Raw genomic sequence first — 19566 nt, forward strand, 5'->3', positions numbered from 1 at the left:
TTTGAATGGGATGAGTTGAGGATGATGAGGTGGGGTGGTGATCATCATCATTCAACGTCATGACCTTACTAACACTCTTGTTGCTGAATGCAATCAAATCCTCACAGCAATGCTCCTCCTCCAAAATCTAGTAGAAAGTCTTCTTCTCTGGACAGTAGAGACAGTTACTCCAACAGAAGCAGGATCAGCTCTTTAATACCCTTGATTTCAGAAGTAACAGTGAACAAGCAGGTGTCCCAATACTTTTGTCCATTTAACGTAGCTTCTTCCTCCAATGAGGAACCTTGAATGAGAGGTGTTATTAAGATCTCGCTTCTGGAGCCATTTCTGGAACTCTGGGATTTGAAGAAAGAGCGAGTGTGTGTGTCTGGAGCCTCCGACACTGAGCGTGCTAAAAGTTTGAAGGCCCTCGTGTTGACGTGGAGCAGGATTACGCATCAGGGAGAGAGAGAGTGAGCAGCTGAAAATGCTAACTTTCATTTATTTATTTGCTTTTTTTTAATACTGCCTTCCATCACGGCACCAAGAGGGTAAATAATTGAGCAAAGCGGAGCTGTTCGGATTGCCAGCGTGGAGCAGAAGGGGGGTGGGGGGGTTCAAATCCCCGTCACACATTTTCCTGATCCAGGACCTGCTGCGTGTTCTGGTTATTAACAGATCAGGTCAGGGATTGGGCTGGGGACGCCGTTCTCGGGTCAGTTCCTAAGGGGGGCGTTACAAAACCGAGAGCAGTGGGAGGAGGGCCGCAGTGGAGGGAGCTAAATGCAAGCAGCCGCTAAATACGGAGACAATTAAAGCTTAAAGCTGCCACTGTACATGAGAAAGTCAATAAAGTAAACTCCCCTCTGCTTCATTTTGAGCTTATTGATCGCCGCAATAATCTCCTGTATCATTCCCCCTTAAGCCTTTCGAAAATCTGACCTTGGAATGGACGGCCTGCAGAGAGAATGTGTGGATACACACACTTAGGTTTACAATAGAATATACACACACACTGATAACATTAGAACCGCCTGCTAATATCGTGTAGGTCCCCCTCGTGCCGCCAAAACAGCTCTGACCCGTCGAGGCGTGGACCTCTGAAGGTATCCTGTGATCTGTTGCACCAAGTCCTGTGAGTTGTGAGGTGGGACCTCCATTAGCATAAGTGAGCCATTGGGTGCCCATGACCCTGTTACTGGTTCATTGGTTGTCTTTCCTTGCAGCACTTTTGGTAGGTACTGACCACTGCATACTGGGTTCTGACCCAGCCGTCTAGGTCCAAGTCTCAAACTGGCTCAGATTCTTGTCAAAGTAGCGGAGACTGTCCATTTGTTCTGCTTCAGTACATCACCCACATCACCTTCAAGAACTGACTGTTCACTTTGTTTATGTGGGTTTATTCTAATGTTATATAGAGTTAATTACAGGTAGACACTCTCACTGACCACTGACTTTATGTTTATTTGGGTTTATTCTAATGTTATATAGAGTTAATTACAGGTAGACACTCTCACTGACCACTGACTTTATGTTTATTTGGGTTTATTCTAATGTTATATAGAGTTAATTACAGGTAGACACTCTCACTGACCACTGACTTTATGTTTATTTGGGTTTATTCTAATGTTATATAGAGTTAATTACAGGTAGACACTCTCACTGACCACTGACTTTATGTTTATTTGGGTTTATTCTAATGTTATATAGAGTTAATTATAGGTAGACACTCTCACTGACCACTGACTTTATGTTTATTAGGGTTTATTCTAATGTTATATAGAGTTAATTACAGGTAGACACTCTCACTGACCACTGACTTTATGTTTATATGGGTTTATTCTAATGTTATATAGAGTTAATTACAGGTAGACACTCTCACTGACCACTGACTTTATGTTCATTTGGTTTATTCTAATGAGATATATATATATATATATATATATACACAGACTAAATCCAAACTAAATGGCATTAAACACCGACTCCACAGTCCTGACTGTGTGTGTGTGTGTGTGTGTGTGTGTGTGTGTGTAATACAGGAGACTGAATGATAGATACTGGTAAAACTCTCCAGTTCCCAGTAGTTCTGATCTCTGCTATTTGTTTCAGGCTCCCTCCATCATAAACAGTTAAAACAGCTCTTGATTAGGCTTCAGAGGGAAGAGTGGGATTACTGCAGTCTGACTCTGCTGCGCGCACACACACACACACACACACACACACACACACACACACACACACACACACACACAGCTGTGGGATCAGCTGCTAAAGACGCTTCTGTTCTGCTTCAGTGTAAACGCTCATTAACAGTCAGCACTGAGTAATAAAATGAGTTTTCTGAAGTAGACTGGGACGACTGTGTAGAACACACACACACACACACACACACACACACACACACACACACACAGCTTTTAAAAATGAGGCTTCAGTAATGAGAACAGGATAATGTCCATCAGAGTGTCTCCACTTCTAATTGACTAAAATGTCCTTAATTTGTTTGACTGAACTGATACAGCATTTTAATCACTGGGTCACTAATTACAACTTATAAATTATAGCAGTCACTAATTACAATGTAAAATAACATCACTAAACTCATTTAAAACACAATGTCATTTACGCATTTTACACGTTTGATGAGATGCATTAATCACAAAGACCTGTTTCCAAAGCTTACGTCTAATAATTCAGGTGTTCATGTTAATTTGATATGTAAGCAAATACCAGGAGTGTTGGGACTTAACACACCTCCTCTGATACAACAGTCGCCGATGCAGCATCGCCAGGCAGCCGACACGCTCGAAGGAAAGCCCGGGGTCCCTAGCTAACAGACGACTGTGCTGGCCAACATCGCTTTAAGAGTGATGAGGGGAAAGAGCGCCACCTACCCACCTGGAGAGTGCACAGCCAATTGTGCTCTCTCGGACTCTCAGAGCTGCTGATGGTAACATAGCATTTTGACAATTTATGTGCATCTCTCAGTTGGACTTACGACCCCGTGACAATAACTTGTTTAGTCTATAGGGTATGTAGTGTTGCTTTAAATGACATCACAAAGAGGAAATCACATCATCCTAACCTTTGGGGCAGTCAAACAGTGTTACGCTGTTTATTTCTTGATTTTTTTTATATTAGACAGTGTCTAACCACCCCGTCACACAGAATAAGGAGGGGAAAATGCTTTTTTATTACAAATTTTAACACAGGCAAAAAAAAATATCATTCAAACTGATTGGCAAACTGATTCCATTTGAGAATGCTGAATTTACAACGCAACCATATTTTACTGTGAATACAGCTCCTGTGTCTGAATGAAAATGATAATATTAATATGAATTTTAATGCCTGAGGTGGGAGAATGTTTTTATTTTCACCCGTTTCGTAGAATAACTCTACAGCAGTTTAGCTCCGCCCACTCCTGAACTCCAGTCATCTTTCTTTAACCGTTGAACATGCTTCTGTTGTTACGCGCCTTTAAGACTGATATGTAAATGAGCAGAGTTCTGATTGGCTGCCTTATACTGTGCATCATTCAAAACAAAGCTAAACACAATAAACACTGAAAAAAAATATGAGTTCAGAATAAATGGGCGGGGCTAAACAGTATGCAAATTTGTTGTTTTTATGAAATCACAAAAACAGTGAATTTAAAAGGGGCTGTAAATTATTTTCCATACACTGACTTAAAAAAAAAGGTGTTTGACATTTAATGTGATGATTAGTCAAGGCCAAATTTCCTGCATGAATATAAAAGACATGCCTTGTGATCCAAAGCATGAGGAGCTACAGGCACAGTTAGGTGCCCTAATGCCTGACGGTGGCCCTCACCAACCTGCCCAATCAACAACACAGCAACGTCAGATGCACTCTCCTCTACAAACCAATCAGTGTCAAGCAAACGAAGACAGAGCATGTGTCCCAATACTTTTGTCCATATAATGTAGCTGAAACCTGTAAGGGTTAACTGTACCTACAGCCAGGTGCATCTGCATAATCAGCCCCAGTTTTCCCTCCTCGTGCTTCCACAGCACATCCCCCTGAGTTACACACAGCCCTGAGGGCTTAGCATAGCTGGGACGCCCCCATCAAAGCCTCATCAATACCTGCCACAGTAATCTCCACAGCCCCCCCGAGGAGCTCAATCAACCAGCCTGCATCTCCCTTGGGGAACAGGATGGGGTATCATTCGAAAAAAAATTCAACACTAGGGCCAATACTGAATACTGAGGGGTTCAGCATCACGCAGGTAATTACACCTGCATGTACAGCTAAACTGGTACCTAGTGTTTGTTTAGTACACACAGCAGTGTAATGCGTCACCTGTACAGCACCTGTGGAGGGTTATCTGCCCAAAACAGATTCCGTACATTCAGTATAGTACCTGTGGTGTGTTACCTATGCAGTTGCAGTTACAGCAGCGTTGGATGATTGCCTACACAGCTGCAGCACATTAGGCGTGTTCCCTATACCGTTACAGAACCAGTGGCTGGGTTTGTGAAGCTGGAGCCCGCTGGCGTACCTGTGATGTGTCACCTATACAATTACAGCACCTGCAGTGTGTTACCTGTACAGTTACAGCACCTCTGGTATGTGTTTCATGTGCAGTACATTAGGTGTCTTACCTATACAGTGACTACACCTCTGGTCTGTTACCTGTAAAGTTACAGAACCTGCAGTGGACAGTTAAAGCATTGTGGTGTGTTACCTGTACAGCTACAGCACCTGTGGTGTGTTACCTGTACAGCTACAGCACCTGTGGTGTGTTACCTGTACAGCTACAGCACCTGTGGTGTGTTACCTGTACAGCTACAGCACCTGTGGTGTGTTACCTGTACAGCTACAGCACCTGTGGTGTGTTACCTGTACAGCACCTGCAGGGCTTTACCTTTGCAGTCACAGCACCTGCAGGGCTTTACCTTTGCAGTCACAGCACCTGCAATGTGTTATATAAATAGAGTGTGTATCTGCAGTATTTATGTATGTATGTGTGTGTGTGTGTGTGTGTGTGTGTGTGTATTACCTGTGTGAAGGAGCGTAGCTGCTCGTGTTGGCACTGTGCCAGGCCGAGCTTGTTCTGTAGCATCTGCAGGGCGTCTGAGTGCTGCTGGGACACAGCCTGAGCCTGCACACACACCTTCTCCTCCAGCTCCGCCCGGGACCGCTCACACTCGGCCAAGCGCACCTGCAGGGCTGCCAGCTTCTGATCCTGAACATACAAGCACACGCACACACACACACACATATATATATATATATATATTCAATTAGCCATCTTTCCACTGGAGTGTTGCAGTATGTAAATGTTTCCAACGTGACATTCGTTAAGTTTGATTTAATTAAACGTCAAAACAATAAAAATGATCAAATAATAATAATAATAATAATAATAAGGTAAAGTTGGGGAGAACAATGTGCTACATCTATAAAGATAAAGGCCAAACATCAAACAGATCTGATGATAATTAGGCACAATGAGATAAAACAAGTGCCAGTTAATAATCAGAGCTTAATTGGGTTTTGGTAATTAGCAAACACGCTAAATCATCTTCTGTGCTGGCAGAGAGGCGGCGTGCGTCTAACAGTTCAGCTAAATGAAATGAGTAAATAAACAGGGAAGGCTAATTCAATAACCCGCTCAGAGTGAGAGAATGTGCTGGATATTAAGGGAGGCTGATTGGGTGGAGTGTGAGGTGTGAAGCGGTGCTGAATGGTGAAGCTTTACTCTTTTCTGCAGATCCTCTCTGAGCTTCTGGCTGCTGGACTCACACTGGCTCTTCTCCTGAGTGGCCACGCTCAGCCTTCTCTTCAGAGACTCAATAAAAGCCTTCCGGTTAGAGGCTTCCTCAGACAGAGTCTTCACCTGACACCAAAACAGGAAGTCAACAGCAGGGATTTGGAGAAGGAGAAACACCTGGAGGTTTCCAGCTGTTTCAGGGCTGTCAGGGTTCAGACCAGTTCACCAAAACACAGAGACTGACTCAGTTTTTAGCTGGAAGGCGTCAAAAAAAAAAAAAAAAAAAAGGAGCGAACTCCAGCTGGCGACTCAATTCTCAACTTTCTATTTCTTCAGGGACGGCCTGAGTCCTGATTTCAGCTTCAGGAGGAAACTCCAGCAGTGATTTAAGGGTTTCAACGGGACAGGTAAAAAGTTTTGGGGTTTGGGGTGTTTCGTGTAAAACGCTCGGTTCTAGATAACCTCCCCCAGTCAGAACACAGTGTTCTACAGTGAGGTGAAGGGAAGCAGACGTCTGAAGCTCTAATAAAAAAAGCTCCTCACAGAAGGTTCTTCACCTAATGGTGATGAAGACGCTGCCTGATGCCGGAGACACGGTTCTACCAGAGTTCTGAGAAGAGCTCGGCTCTAGAACCTGCTTTTAAAACCAGATCATTAAAATGGTGGAGGGATACATGCTGCAGGGTGTAGTGCGGCTACAGAAAGTAGTCCCTAAAGAAAATGAGTTTTTCTACTTATATCAGCAGGAACGTCCATTAAAACAGTGAATTTCTGAAGAAGGAATTCATCCTCACTGCCTTCATTGTTAGTTATCATACCTATAAAACAATCTCAAGCTAAATTTAAACGCAAATAACTACATAAGAGTTATTTACCCATGCACAAAAACCCCAAAAACAAACAAACAAACAAACAAAAAAAATATATATATATATATATTTATCTAAAATAAATATCTGGACATGTATTTATTCATTATTTTGAGTTACATAAAAAAAGTTACATTTAAAAATTATCATATATTTTTAAACGTATCTTATTAAAACAGTTACATTTTATTTTTCATATCGTTATCTGAGCGATTCATAATGTGAATAATCAATTAATCCAATAATTAATAGATTACCCTACTATCAAAATGTGTGACATTTTATTGAACTGTCGTTTTAATCAGAGCTTTAATTACAGCTTTAATTACAGCTGTATCAGAACAGACCTTCTTCTCCAGGTCGTCGATGAGTGAGCGGCGGCTGCTCTCAGAGTCCTGCAGGACCTTCATCCTACTGCGCAGATCCTCCACCAGCTGCCTCTTCATCACCACATCCCTCTCAGCATGACTCAGCCTATACACACACACACACACACACACACACACACACACAATCCTAAATAATTAGCAGAGTTAGTGCACTGCTTTGTACTCCACTTTATGTTAAGTGTAATTACACATTAATAATACATTTAATAACTACTGGTGACGTAATAACTAGTACAGGTGGATTACAGTAGCACAGCTTGTGTAATTACATGTGTATCAACTACAGATTTATTCAACTTAATCTCCAAAGCAGTAACAGAGAAGAGATCCCAGCTTGCACAAACCAGCGAGAGAGCAAAGCCCTGAACATTTCTAGAGATCTCAGAGTGACTGCAGGATTTGGTGGTGGCCGGCACTGAGGTTTCAGTGTGTACAGTAAGGAGCACACTAAACACTGAAGGTCTCCATGCCTGTACACCTCCCCTGACCCACAGTCAGAAGAAACGTCAGCTCCAATCTGCTCAGAAACCAGATAAATAAGCCACGGAGGTTCAGGGGTTCTGTTCTGTGGAGCGATGTGGAAAATAACTTGAGCTTTTTCAGTCTGTGGCTCTGCGGTATATATGCCTGGAGGAGGAAGAATGATGCTCTGGGGCTGGCACTGGAAACCTGCAGGGTGTGTCAATCTGGAAATCCTAGAAAACCTCCTGCTTTCTATAAGGGAAGCTTGGGTGGCTTTGGGCCTTGCAAGAGGATGATGATCCCAAGCAGACCTCCACCAAGTCCACCAAAGGTCAGTTTCAGAAGAAGTCCTGAAGGCAGTCACAGTGTCCTGACCTGAACGCCACAGAAAATCTGAAGGCGGCGGCTGCAGCAGCAGCAAACCACAGAATATCAGTGAACTGGAGGCCACTGGCTACAAGGAATGGGCTAGGACTGTTTACTCCAGAAGAACCTCAGCTAGTTTAAATAGACTAAAATTCAGATCCTCTAATCTTAGACTCTACTAAACACAAGTCAATATGGAGACCATAATACTCTACTCTTCACCCAAGTCCTCTCAGAAGAGGAGGGTCTTCAGTCTGGGTTTAAGGACAGTGAGTATTGGACTCTGCTGTTCGGACACCCAGGGGAAGTTCGCTCCACCACTTCGGTGCAGGACAGTAAAAAGTCTGGACACTCGTCTTCCGTGGATCTTAAAGGATGGCGGGTCGAGCCGAGCTGTACTTGAAGCTGGAAGGGCTCTTGGTGCAGATCGGCTTTTAACCATCGCCATCAAGTACGGAGGGGCTGGCTGGTCCAGTCTTGGCGTTGTAGGCCAGAGTCAGGATTCTGAATCTGATGACCTGGGCAGCAGCTACAGGAAGCCAGCCAGAAGGATCTACATCATGTCTGCAGCAGAAGGGGGGGGGGGGGGGGGGTAATAGGGAATAAAACTCTCTACACTTCTTATACTTCTAACTGTGGTGCATTTTTATTTACATATTAATTAAAAACAACCAATCAACCAATGAACCTTTAGATGAATTTGTTAGTACACTGAGGCCATCTCTCCTTGTGCTGTGCACAAACAGCAGACCCTGAAGTAACCGTCAATGCCCTCCTGAACGTGATACACAAACAGGTGCACACACACACACACACACAGCATACAGACCAGCACACAAACAGCTGTGTGTGTGTGTGTCTTGTCGCTGTGCTGTAAACGAGCAGTAAGCGTCGTCCTTCTCCAGGTAAATGTCTGTGCAGCGAGCCCCGAGCAAACAGGCTGAATAAATGTGAGCGCTCTTATTGGAGTGACATTAACTGAAATGAGAGTGTGGCCTGGGGACCCGGCGCCGCCGCCGCGTTAATGAGAAAACCCGTATTGACCCTGTTTCTGAGGGGATGGAGCACTTCCTCCTGTTGACTTACTGCCACGCTTCACCCTCCTCCCTCCCTCTCTCTCCCTCCCTCCCTCCCTCCCTCCCTCTCTCAGGAGAGCTAATGGCAATTAGCTTTATAACATTTATTTTAGAAGACCCCTCAGTTCAGAAAAAAGAGAAAGCAGATAAATATAATAAGGGATGTTTTCGGAGGGGGGGAGGGGGGCGGGGGGTTTGGTGACACACAAATAAAAATAATTATGCGTTTGTTGACTAACTTGTATATTCTGTATTTATCAGGCTGGTCCATCTGTGTATTGTTGCTGTACAATCCTCATATCTCCAAAACAGTAACTTTATAGAAAGAGGAAAAATCCCTCCTTCTTATTTTGGAGCATTTCTATTGGTCCATTCATAATAAAATCATTCATACAGTATAAATAACAACTGCAGATTCACATTATGGAGAAAAAAGAAAAATGACACATGGAGATACTGGGTTTGTAGATACTGTGTTTACTATGTTACTCTATGTGTACATACTGTTCATTCATGAAGACTGAACCCATACCCCATGCCCCCTCATCTGGTCCTGTTCTCTTAATGCTGAGTTTTAGCTGAGACGACCCGATCTTCTATAAATAATCCAGCTCCACAGTTAAGATCAGACGAGCTGCTGATTAATCTGATCAGTAAAATCCCTTTATTTTCAGTATCATATTCTATAATCAGACTTTCTGGACTGACTGATTTTAAAATGACTGTTTTATAGTGTTTAATATCTTATAGTCCAGTCTGACTCTCCTCCCTGACCAATCAGCTCCCGGCTCCTGTACAACACTGCAGTAGAAACATACATTGTCTCCGCTACAGTCAGTCTTGGTCTTGATCTTGACTCAGACTCGACTTCTAAAAGTTGCAGCCTTGACTCAGACTCTGTGTGTCCCGGGATTTGGTCTGGATTCTGACTCATTTCTAGCAGTCTTCACTACACGCCCCGCCTCTAACTATGCCTTTAAAGCAGCATTATGCAAAATGATGCACTTTTTCTTTGGTTTCTGGGCTCCTCTTACAGCTGGGAAGTGTCATTCAGTTTTGCAGCACTGCTGTAAATACAAATCACAGTTGAGCACCCCTTATGGACAACATGGTAAATGCACATTGCTGACATAAATAGACTTAAACTTTTTTTTTTGGTTTAGATAAAAAGCTATTTTACAGAAATATACTGATAAAGTACACTGCAGCAGGTCCGCCCCTTGAATGCGGATTTAAAGGTGATGTTTTTGTACGTAAAAAGACGCAGAATGTGCATCTCAGTGATAACGACAAGTTTACGCACTGCAGAGGCCCAGGCATGCGTCACAGTTGTCGATAAAAAAGTTAACAGTGCTTAACGCACTCTGACATCCCCCTGCATCAGCCAATAGGAGTCAGCATGGGGCGGAGCTTCAGTCTGTAATTGCTGCTCACATCCAGGGCTGCACAGTCCAGCTATACAAGATACGTGTTATGCATTTTGGGTGTTAATGACACTGTAAGTGTTTGTGCAGCAGGTGTGTGTGTGTGTGTGTGTGTTTTGCAGCAAAAACAAAAGTGCATTAAAGATGCATGGAGCCCAAAGACAACAGGCTGCAGATGAAAGCGGGGCCGGTATGAATAACGCAGGGAGCTCAGCGGCGGATATTGACTGACGACGCGGCGCTGAGCTTTGAAATTCACTCTGGGTTCCTCTGGTTCCCCGGCAGGGCAGGAGGGGTGATGTATTTTTTACGGCGTCTAGACACGTCTCTCATTCAAACGAGGGGGAAACACACGGGCGAGAGAAAGAGAGGGACACACACTCAAACATGCCTGTGATCCGGCCTGTTACACACACACACACACACACACACACACACACACACACACACCACGACAGGCTATGCTGTTCACACTCACATTACAATTCAAGATGTGGAGACAGGTAAAAAAGAAAGAAATAAAGAGAGAGAGACTGGTAGCGCGGGAGAGAGCGCAAGAGAGAGAGAGAGAGCGCGAGAGAGCGCGCGAGAGAGAGAGAGAGAGAGAGAAAGAGAGAGAGCGAGAGAGAGAGAGCGCGCGAGAGAGAGAGAGAGAAAGAGAGAGAGCGAGAGAGAGAGAGAGCGCGCGAGAGAGAGCGAGAGAGAGAGCGAGAGAGCGCGCGAGAGAGAGAGAGAGAGAAAGAGAGCTGGGAAAAGACGGGCGAACGAGGAAAGACGAGAGGACAGAGAAAGTGGAGGATGACAAAGAGAAAGACACAGGAAGAAAGATTAGGAGAGTGGGTGAGAGAGAGAGAGAGAGAGAGAGAGAGAGAGAGAGAGAGAGAGAGAGAGAGACAGGCCAACAGACACATAGGCAGACAGACAGAGTGTCAGACAGACACAAAGAAAACATGGCAGACTAGCAGACAGATGATATGATTGACAGAAGACCGACAGACAGACAGCCTGACCAACAGACAGATCAACAGATAGACAGACAGATAGATAGACAATGTCGGACGTGCAGACAGACAGACCGACAGACCAACAGATGGACCAACAAACATACAGACCAACAGACAGACAGAAAGGCAGACAGACCAGCAAACAGACAGACCAACAGACAGACAGGCAGACAGATACATAGATAGACAGAAGACTGACAGATAGGCAGACAATGTCAGGCAGACAGACCGACCAACAGACAGGGGGACCAACAAACATACAGACCAACAGATAGGCAGGCAGACGGACCAACAGGCAGACAGACAGATAGATAGATAGACAGATAGACAGATAGATAGATAGATAGATAGACAGATAGATAGACAGATAGATAGATAGACAGATAGATAGATATATAGAGATAGATAAATAGACAGATAGACAGATAGACAGACAGATAGATAGACAGACAGATAGACAGATAGATAGATAGATAGATAGACAGATAGATAGACAGACAGATAGATAGACAGACAGATAGACAGACAGATAGATAGACAGACAGATAGATAGATAGATAGATAGACAGATAGATAGATAGACAGATAGATAGACAGACAGATAGATAGACAGATAGATAGATAGACAGATAGATAGACAGATAGATAGATAGATAGACAGACATAGACGTGGAGTGAAAGTCAAGTAAAGTGATTGAAATGAAGACCAGAGTGGAGATCAGGTACAGATAAAGCAAAGTAATGGAACAAATGGGGATAACCTTTAGGACCTCAGAGGTTCTAGATAGTGTAGGTCATGCGTTTGATGCGGAATTCCCTCGTTTGGAGCGGACCACACATTCCCACCTCTTTTAAAGTTTACTGGATTCAGGATCAGTGGTTACTGCATCCCAGAGCCCAGTCTGTGTGTGTCTGTGTGTGTGAGTTCATCAAGGAGTTTCATACAAAGCTGCCACACGGTGGAATCAGATACCAGAGAGAGAGAGTGAGAGAGTGAGAGAGAGAGAGAGTGAGAGAGAGTGTGCATGTGTGGAAATGGAGGAGTGTGTACTTGTCCTGCAGCTCTTTGAGGCGTTGGTCCCTCTCGTGCAGCTCTGTCCTGAGGCCCTTGATCACAGTGCTCTGTTTGTTCACCTCTGAAGTGGCGCTCTGAGAAAAACAGAGAGCGAGAGAGAGAGAGACTCCAGTCACACACTGGGTAAAACGGAGGTCTAGTAAGGCCTGGAGCTATGGGCCTAATGTCATCTCCAACACTCCCGCTTATGTGAGTTCTGAGTCCAGAACTGTGCCCTATTCACTGTATAGTCACTACTTAGGGGTTCTGCACAGTTCAGCACATCTAAACCGTGAACTGTAACAATCCCACAGTGCACTGGAACATTTAGCGTACAAACAATGTGCACTAAACGAACAAGGAATACCCATAATCCTTCACTAGCTTGTGGAATTCTGTTCCCTGTGACCGTGCTCTACACAGGCAGTGAACAGGGCACGGTTCCAGTGTGTGCATGACTCACTGTTATCTAGAACGTCTTTGTGAGTTGTACCTTGAGCTTGCTGTTGAGCTGTTTGATGTCGGTCTCCAGCTGTTTGAGGGTGGGCTGGTTGGGGTCCGGGGCAGATGATGGGGTGGTACAGGTGGGGTGGGAGGGGTCTGGGGTAACAGTGGGCTGAAACCGCTCCTGAGAAGGAGAACAGGATTTCCTCCACTGCTCCAGCTCCATCTCCAACACGGCCCTCTGCTGCTGCAGAGCCACCAGCTCACACGCCTGCTTCTACTCACACACACACACACACACACACACACACACACACACACACACACGTTTGGTGTCTGACGTGAGCTTCTTTAGTTTATGAGGGGAGATGCTAGGCTAATGCTGCTAACAAACTGCACAAAGACTCACCAAACTCATCTCTGCAAACACACGGAGATCATAGCAACAGCTAGGCAATCAGCCAGCAACCATTAAGCAACTCCATGGCAACCACCTAGCTTCACCACCGCAATTACCTAGCAACCCCTTGGGATAGCAAAAAAGCACCTAACAATTACATGGGATCCACAGCCACTGCTTAGCAACTATCCAGCAACTACCTAGCAATCACCTAGCAACCACTAAGCAACACAATAGCAACATCCTTAGATACCATAACAACCGTCTGCCTACACCATAGCAACCACTTGGGATACCAAAATGACCACCTAGCATCACCATAGCATTTACATAGCAACCCCTTGGGATGGCAACAACCACCTAACAATCAATTGGGATCCACAGCCACTGTTTAGCAACCATCCAGCAACACCCCAGCAACCTTTAAGCAACTTCAAGCACCATAGCAACCACCTAGGATACCATAGCAACTGCCTAGCAACCATCCAGCAATACCCTAGCAACCACTCAAAAGCAATCACCTAGCAACCACTTAGCAACACCACACCAACCCGTTTATATACCAATCTCATAGCAACCACCTGGGACACCGAAGCAACCATCTTGCATCTACCTAGCAACACCATAGTAACCACCTAGGAACACATTAACCCCACTACCCATCAACCCCGCATCAACCACCTGGTATGAACTCAAGTGATCGGCACGTCCCAGAGCTAGTCTGAGAACGATCAGTCAGTGAGGTGTGTGACGTTCCCTCTCCGTGACGAACAGCAGCTTATGATTAAACTCTTCCCATATGCTAATGAGGCTGATTATCCCAACCCTCGCTGCAATGTGATTGGCAGCCATAATAGAGCCATCTAGGCCCGGCCCAGTGCACTCTGGGAGATTAACAACACCGCGCTGAGCTCGGAGCAGAGGACTGCAGCTAATCGCTTTCTTACACACATATGTGCGTGCGCAAACACACACACACACACACACACACACACACACGCACGCACAGTTTAGTTAAGGACACAGGACGTACGTGCTGTGGTTAGGGGTGTTAGACCACATGCAGTGTATCAGCACTCTCACACAGGCCTGTATCTGACTGAGGAGGAGGCAGTGTGTGCAGTGGTCCTGTCTACAGCGTCAACACGATGGACTCTCCTTCAGTTACACCATCACACAACCCCCAAACACAGGAAAATTAGCACTCTCTCTCTCTCTCTCTCTCACACACACACACACACACACACCGGGTCTAGAGCAGATACGAGGAGTGTGTGTGTGTGTGTGTGTGTGTGTGTGTGTGTGGGGGGGGGGGGGGTACTATCTGGTTGCTGACACCTTTTAATAGAAGTTTTTTGCGTTGGGTTTCTGCAGCGTGGCACTGATGGAGTTTCCTGTAAAGTGCAGGTTGGATTTCAGGCTGGATCCCAGAGCGCTGGTTCGAGTGGTCACTGACGCTGCCGCAGAGCAGGATGCTGAAAGCTGCTTTCACATGGAGCGCAAAAGTAAAATTAAATGGCGTTATAGCTTTAACAGAATGGAGACACACGCTGCTGCTTCAGAGCTCAGAGCAGAAGACAGCCGATGCGGATGGTCATCTACAGAACGGGGTGAGCCCATATTTCTACATACCACAACCATCAACCCCTTGGGATAGACCAACAACCACCTAATCTACAGCGACTGCTAAGCAACCACCCAGCAACTGCATAGCAGTCACCTAGCAACCACTAGGCAACACCATAGCAACAAAATAACATTGGATACCATAACAACCACCTACCTACACCATAGCAACCACATGGGATACCATAGCACATAGCAACTGCCTAGCAACCATCCAGCAATACTCCAGCCACCACAACCCCCCCCCCAAAAAAACTTAATAGCAATCAATAGCACATCCACTTAGCAACATCATAGAAGCCCTTTTATATACCATTACAACCATCTAGTAATAAGTTCAGTGAGGATCTCTGAAGGATCTGAAGGATCCAATGTTGACCTAAATGACTGATGATGATAAATAGAATCCACCTGTGTGTAATCAAGTCTCCGTATAAATGCCCCTGCTCTGTGATAGTCTCAGAGTTCTGTTAAAAGCGCAGAGAGCATCATGAAGACCAAGGAACACACCAGGCAGGTCTGAGATACTGTTGTGGAGAAGTTTAAAGCCTGACTTTGATACAAAAAGATTTCCCAAGCTTTAAACATCTAAAGGAGCACTGTGCAAGCGATCATATCGAAATGGAAGGAGTATCAGACCACTGCAAATCTACCAAGACCCGGCCATCCCTCTAAACTTTCAGCTCAAACAAGGAGAAGACTGATCAGAGATGCAGCCAAGAGGCCCAGGATCACTCTGGATGAACCGCAGAGATCTACAGGTGAAGTGGGAGACTCTGTCCATAGGACAACAATCAGTCGTACACTGCACAAATCTGGCCTTTATGGAAGAGTGGCAGGAAAAAAGCCATTTCTCAAAGATATCCATTAAAGCTCTTGTTTAAAGTTTGCCACAAGCCCCCTGGGAGACACACCAACCATGTGGAAGAAGGTTCTCTGGTCAGATGAAACCAAAATCAAACTTTTTGGCCACAATGCAAAACGTTATGTTTGGCGTAAAAGCAAGACCGCTCATCACCCTGAACAGTGCCTGAAGGTGCCTCAGTGTCTCATCCCCACTGTCAAACATGGTGGTGGCAGCATCATGGTTTGGGCCTGCTTTTCTTCAGCATGGACAGGGAAGATGGTTAAAATTGATGGGAAGATGGATGGAGCCAAATACAGGACCATTCTGGAAGAAAACCTGTTGGAGTCTGCAAAAGACCTGAGACTGGGACGGAGATTTATCTTCCAGCAAGACAATGATCCAAAACATAAAGCAAAATCTACAATGGAATGGTTCACAAATAAACATATCCAGGTGTTAGAAAGGCCATGTCAAAGTCCGGACCTGAATACAATCGAAAATCTGTGGAAAGAGCTGAAAACTGCTGTTCACAAATGCTCCATCCAACCTCACTGAGCTCGAGCTGTTTTGCAAGGAAGAATGGGCAAAAATTTCAGTCTCTCGATGTGCAAAACTGATAGAGACATACCCCAAGCGACTTGCAGCTGTAATCGCAGCAAAAGGTGGCGCTACAAAGTATTAACGCAAGGGGGCCGAATAATAATGCACGCCCCACTTTTCAGTTCTTTATTTCTAAAATATCCAATAAATTCTGTTCCACTTCACGATTGTGTCCAACTTGTATATATATATATATCCTTCTCCAGCTTCCTACACTGACCAACTAATTACGCTCTGTTTCACACTCCCACTTTTTTTGTTCGTTTGTTGTTGGTTATTGTGTATTCTTGTCTTAATCCTTCTCAAACACACACACACACACACACACACACACACACACACACAACCACTAAGTCCAGCTTCGTAACATCTAATGTCCTGATTAAGGCTCCAGCTAGCAGAGTGACACTGTCACCAGGTTTAGTGGGGCTGTGCGGGAGTTAGCGTAGCTTAGCGATGTTTGGAGGGGTGTAAGCAGCCGTTCTGGAAGGTTCACTCCTCCCCTGTGAGGCTAATCCCTCACTAATCCAGACCCTTCCCAAAAGCAGAGCACGGAAAATAGGCCGATTTACACCTGCAGATTAGTACACCCTCCATTACACACCTGCCCGTCCGAGCAGCGCTAACCTTCTCTACAGCACAGATCAGGGTATTAAACACTCCTGCTGCTCTAATGTGTCTGTATCTGTAACCCAAACGGTGGGATTAGCTCTCTCTACTACCAGCTCTGAAGGCTTAGCTCCTCCAGACCTGCATTCGTTATTAAGAGAGTTATGATTTCAATACAGAATCAATATCTTGATTAAATGAGTGTGAAACAGTGTGTCAACTCAGGGAGTCAAAACTAGCCAATTACAGTATGTACAGCCACATGGACACTGTGGTTAGTAGACCCCCTTCTCCCAGACCCAGCCTCAGTGTCTCAGACCGTCTTCACTGAGCTTCCAGTGCAGATGCAGAGTGGATTTCCCCCTGGACTCCCAGCCTGTCAGGTAAGTGGACGCTCCAACAATAAAAGTGCAGCTCATGTAAGTTCCTCTACAGCTCAGCTCTTCCATGAACTGAACAGAGAGGGGGCGCCATGCAGGTTCTGCTGCAGACGACCTGTCAATCACTTCATTCCTAAGTGTAGCCCCGCCTTCTTACGATAGAGGAGAGTAAGGGTTAAACTGATTTCTGGGGGGAAATAAAAAAACATTGCCGATATCAATACAGGGAGACTAACTGCTGGAATCTGGAGACACTGGAGCAAACTGGGATACTATCCTCCTCCTCTACTCCCCAAACTGGGATACTATCCTCCTCTACTCCCCAAACTGGGATACTATCCTCCTCCTCTACTCCCCAAACTGGGATACTATCCTCCTCCTCTACTTCCCAAACTGGGATACTATCCTCCTCCTCTACTCCCCAAACTGGGATACTATCCTCCTCTACTCCCCAAACTGGGATACTATCCTCCTCCTCTACTCCCCAAACTGGGATACTACCCTCCTCTTCTACTCCCCAAACTGGGATACTACCCTCCTCCTCTACTCCCCAAACTGGGATACTACCCTCCTCTTCTAGCCACACAGGGGTACTACCCTCCTCTTCTATGTGTGTGTGTGTGTGTGTGTGTGTGTGTGTGTGTGTATCAGTGTAAATCAGTACAATAGTGACACTAACTGTGAGGAACACTAGAGTGTGACAGCAGGTACTTATCATCTCTCTGACACAGGGAGCGAGTATGTGTGTGAGAGAGAAATAAGGGTCACAGAAACATGGAGAGAAGTGTGTGTGAGTCCGTCAATCAAGGCAGCATGGTGTGTGTGTGTGTGGTGTGTGTGTGTGTGTGAGTTACAGAGCAGTGTGTGATTGACTGATGAAAGTGTCGCTTTGCTGTAGAGCATTTTTCACTCATGCCAAACACAACCGACACACTGTCGTGCACACACACACACACACACACACACACACACACACACACACAGCAGCTGCCACATGTCAGAAATGTATCACTCTGAAGTCTAAGATAACACACACCCACCCACCCACCCACCCACACACACACACACACACACACACACACACAGACAGTGCGTTTAAGAAACATAACATACACTATGTCCAAATGTTTGCGGACGCACCTTCTAATAAATTCAAACAGCTACTTTAAGTTGCACCCATTGCTTATACAGATGTGCAAATGCACACACACAGCTTGTCTAGAGCTCCATCCAGTACTTTTGGGATGATGAGGTTGGGTAGTGGTCATCATCCAACATCCTGACCTCACTAATGCTAGTCACTGAATGCAATCAAATCCTCACAGCAATGCTCCTCCTCCAGAATCTAGTAGAAAGTCTTCTTCTCTGGACAGTAGAGACAGTTACTCCAACACAAGCAGGATCAGCTCTTTTAATACCCTTGATTTTAGAAGAAGCAATGAATGAGCAGGTGTCCCAATACTTTTGTCTATAGTGTACTTCCTAATTGACACCACAGTATACACAATACAATTTTAAAATAGTTTGTGTTTATGTTTTTAAATTCTAGACAACAAACAAATAATACCTGAATGTGGGGAGACTGAAACACTGCTCCATGGTCATAATGCTCCTCACTACTGTACACAGAGAGAACCCAGCGAGAGACCGGTGGGAGGAGAGGAGAGCTGAGGTGTCAAAGACCCGGGCTTGCTTTCCTTGGGGACAGAACGGTCAGTACAGCTAACTCTGACTGGGCTTGTGATCTCACCAACATTGGCTACTTTTCCAAACACACACACACACACACACACACACACACACACACACACACACACACACACACACACACACACACTCAAGCACACTCACTGGACAGAACGATCGATACCAGAGCAGAGCAGCAGCTACAGAGACCAGGAGAGCCTTGGGTGGCACTGAGACACACACCATATTCAGACTCCCCTTCAGATTCCCCCTGAAGACTGTGTGTGTTCTCACTGCTTTATTATTTGAATCTCCTCTTGGTGGCGTAATAGAGCACTGTTTGGAACAGCTCACAGTGAGAGCTAGCCAGGCTAAAGTACAGCCTCCAAACATGGTGGAGGTAGTTTCATCATCAACAGCTCACAGTGAGAGCTAGCCAGGATAAAGTACAGCCTCCAAACATGGTGGAGGTAGTTTCACACACTGTAACTAAGAAAGAAAGAAAGAATTGATCCTGCTTTTGACAAGCTGTGTGTGTACATTTGCACATCTGTGTCAGCAATGGGTGCAACTAGCTGATTGCATTCATAAGAAGGGTTGTCCACAAA

The 19566-nt window shown here is 45.2% G+C and overlaps 1 protein-coding gene across 6 annotated transcripts in view; it reads right to left on the reverse strand.

Moving 5' to 3' along the window:
• Nucleotides 1-19566, reverse strand: part of cntln (centlein, centrosomal protein) — a 134993-nt gene that overhangs the window by 14454 nt on the left and 100973 nt on the right. For all 6 annotated transcript variants that reach the window (XM_072678607.1, XM_072678605.1, XM_072678604.1 and 3 more), the window contains 5 exons: nt 12860-13087; nt 12364-12461; nt 6939-7065; nt 5711-5848; nt 5009-5194 (listed from right to left, as the gene is read on the reverse strand). In XM_072678607.1, coding sequence (XP_072534708.1) covers nt 5009-5194; nt 5711-5848; nt 6939-7065; nt 12364-12461; nt 12860-13087 — 777 coding nt within the window. The remainder of the gene's footprint in view (nt 1-5008; nt 5195-5710; nt 5849-6938; nt 7066-12363; nt 12462-12859; nt 13088-19566) is intronic.

This window comes from Salminus brasiliensis, chromosome 4, assembly GCF_030463535.1.
Source record: "Salminus brasiliensis chromosome 4, fSalBra1.hap2, whole genome shotgun sequence".
Taxonomy (NCBI): domain Eukaryota; kingdom Metazoa; phylum Chordata; class Actinopteri; order Characiformes; family Bryconidae; genus Salminus; species Salminus brasiliensis.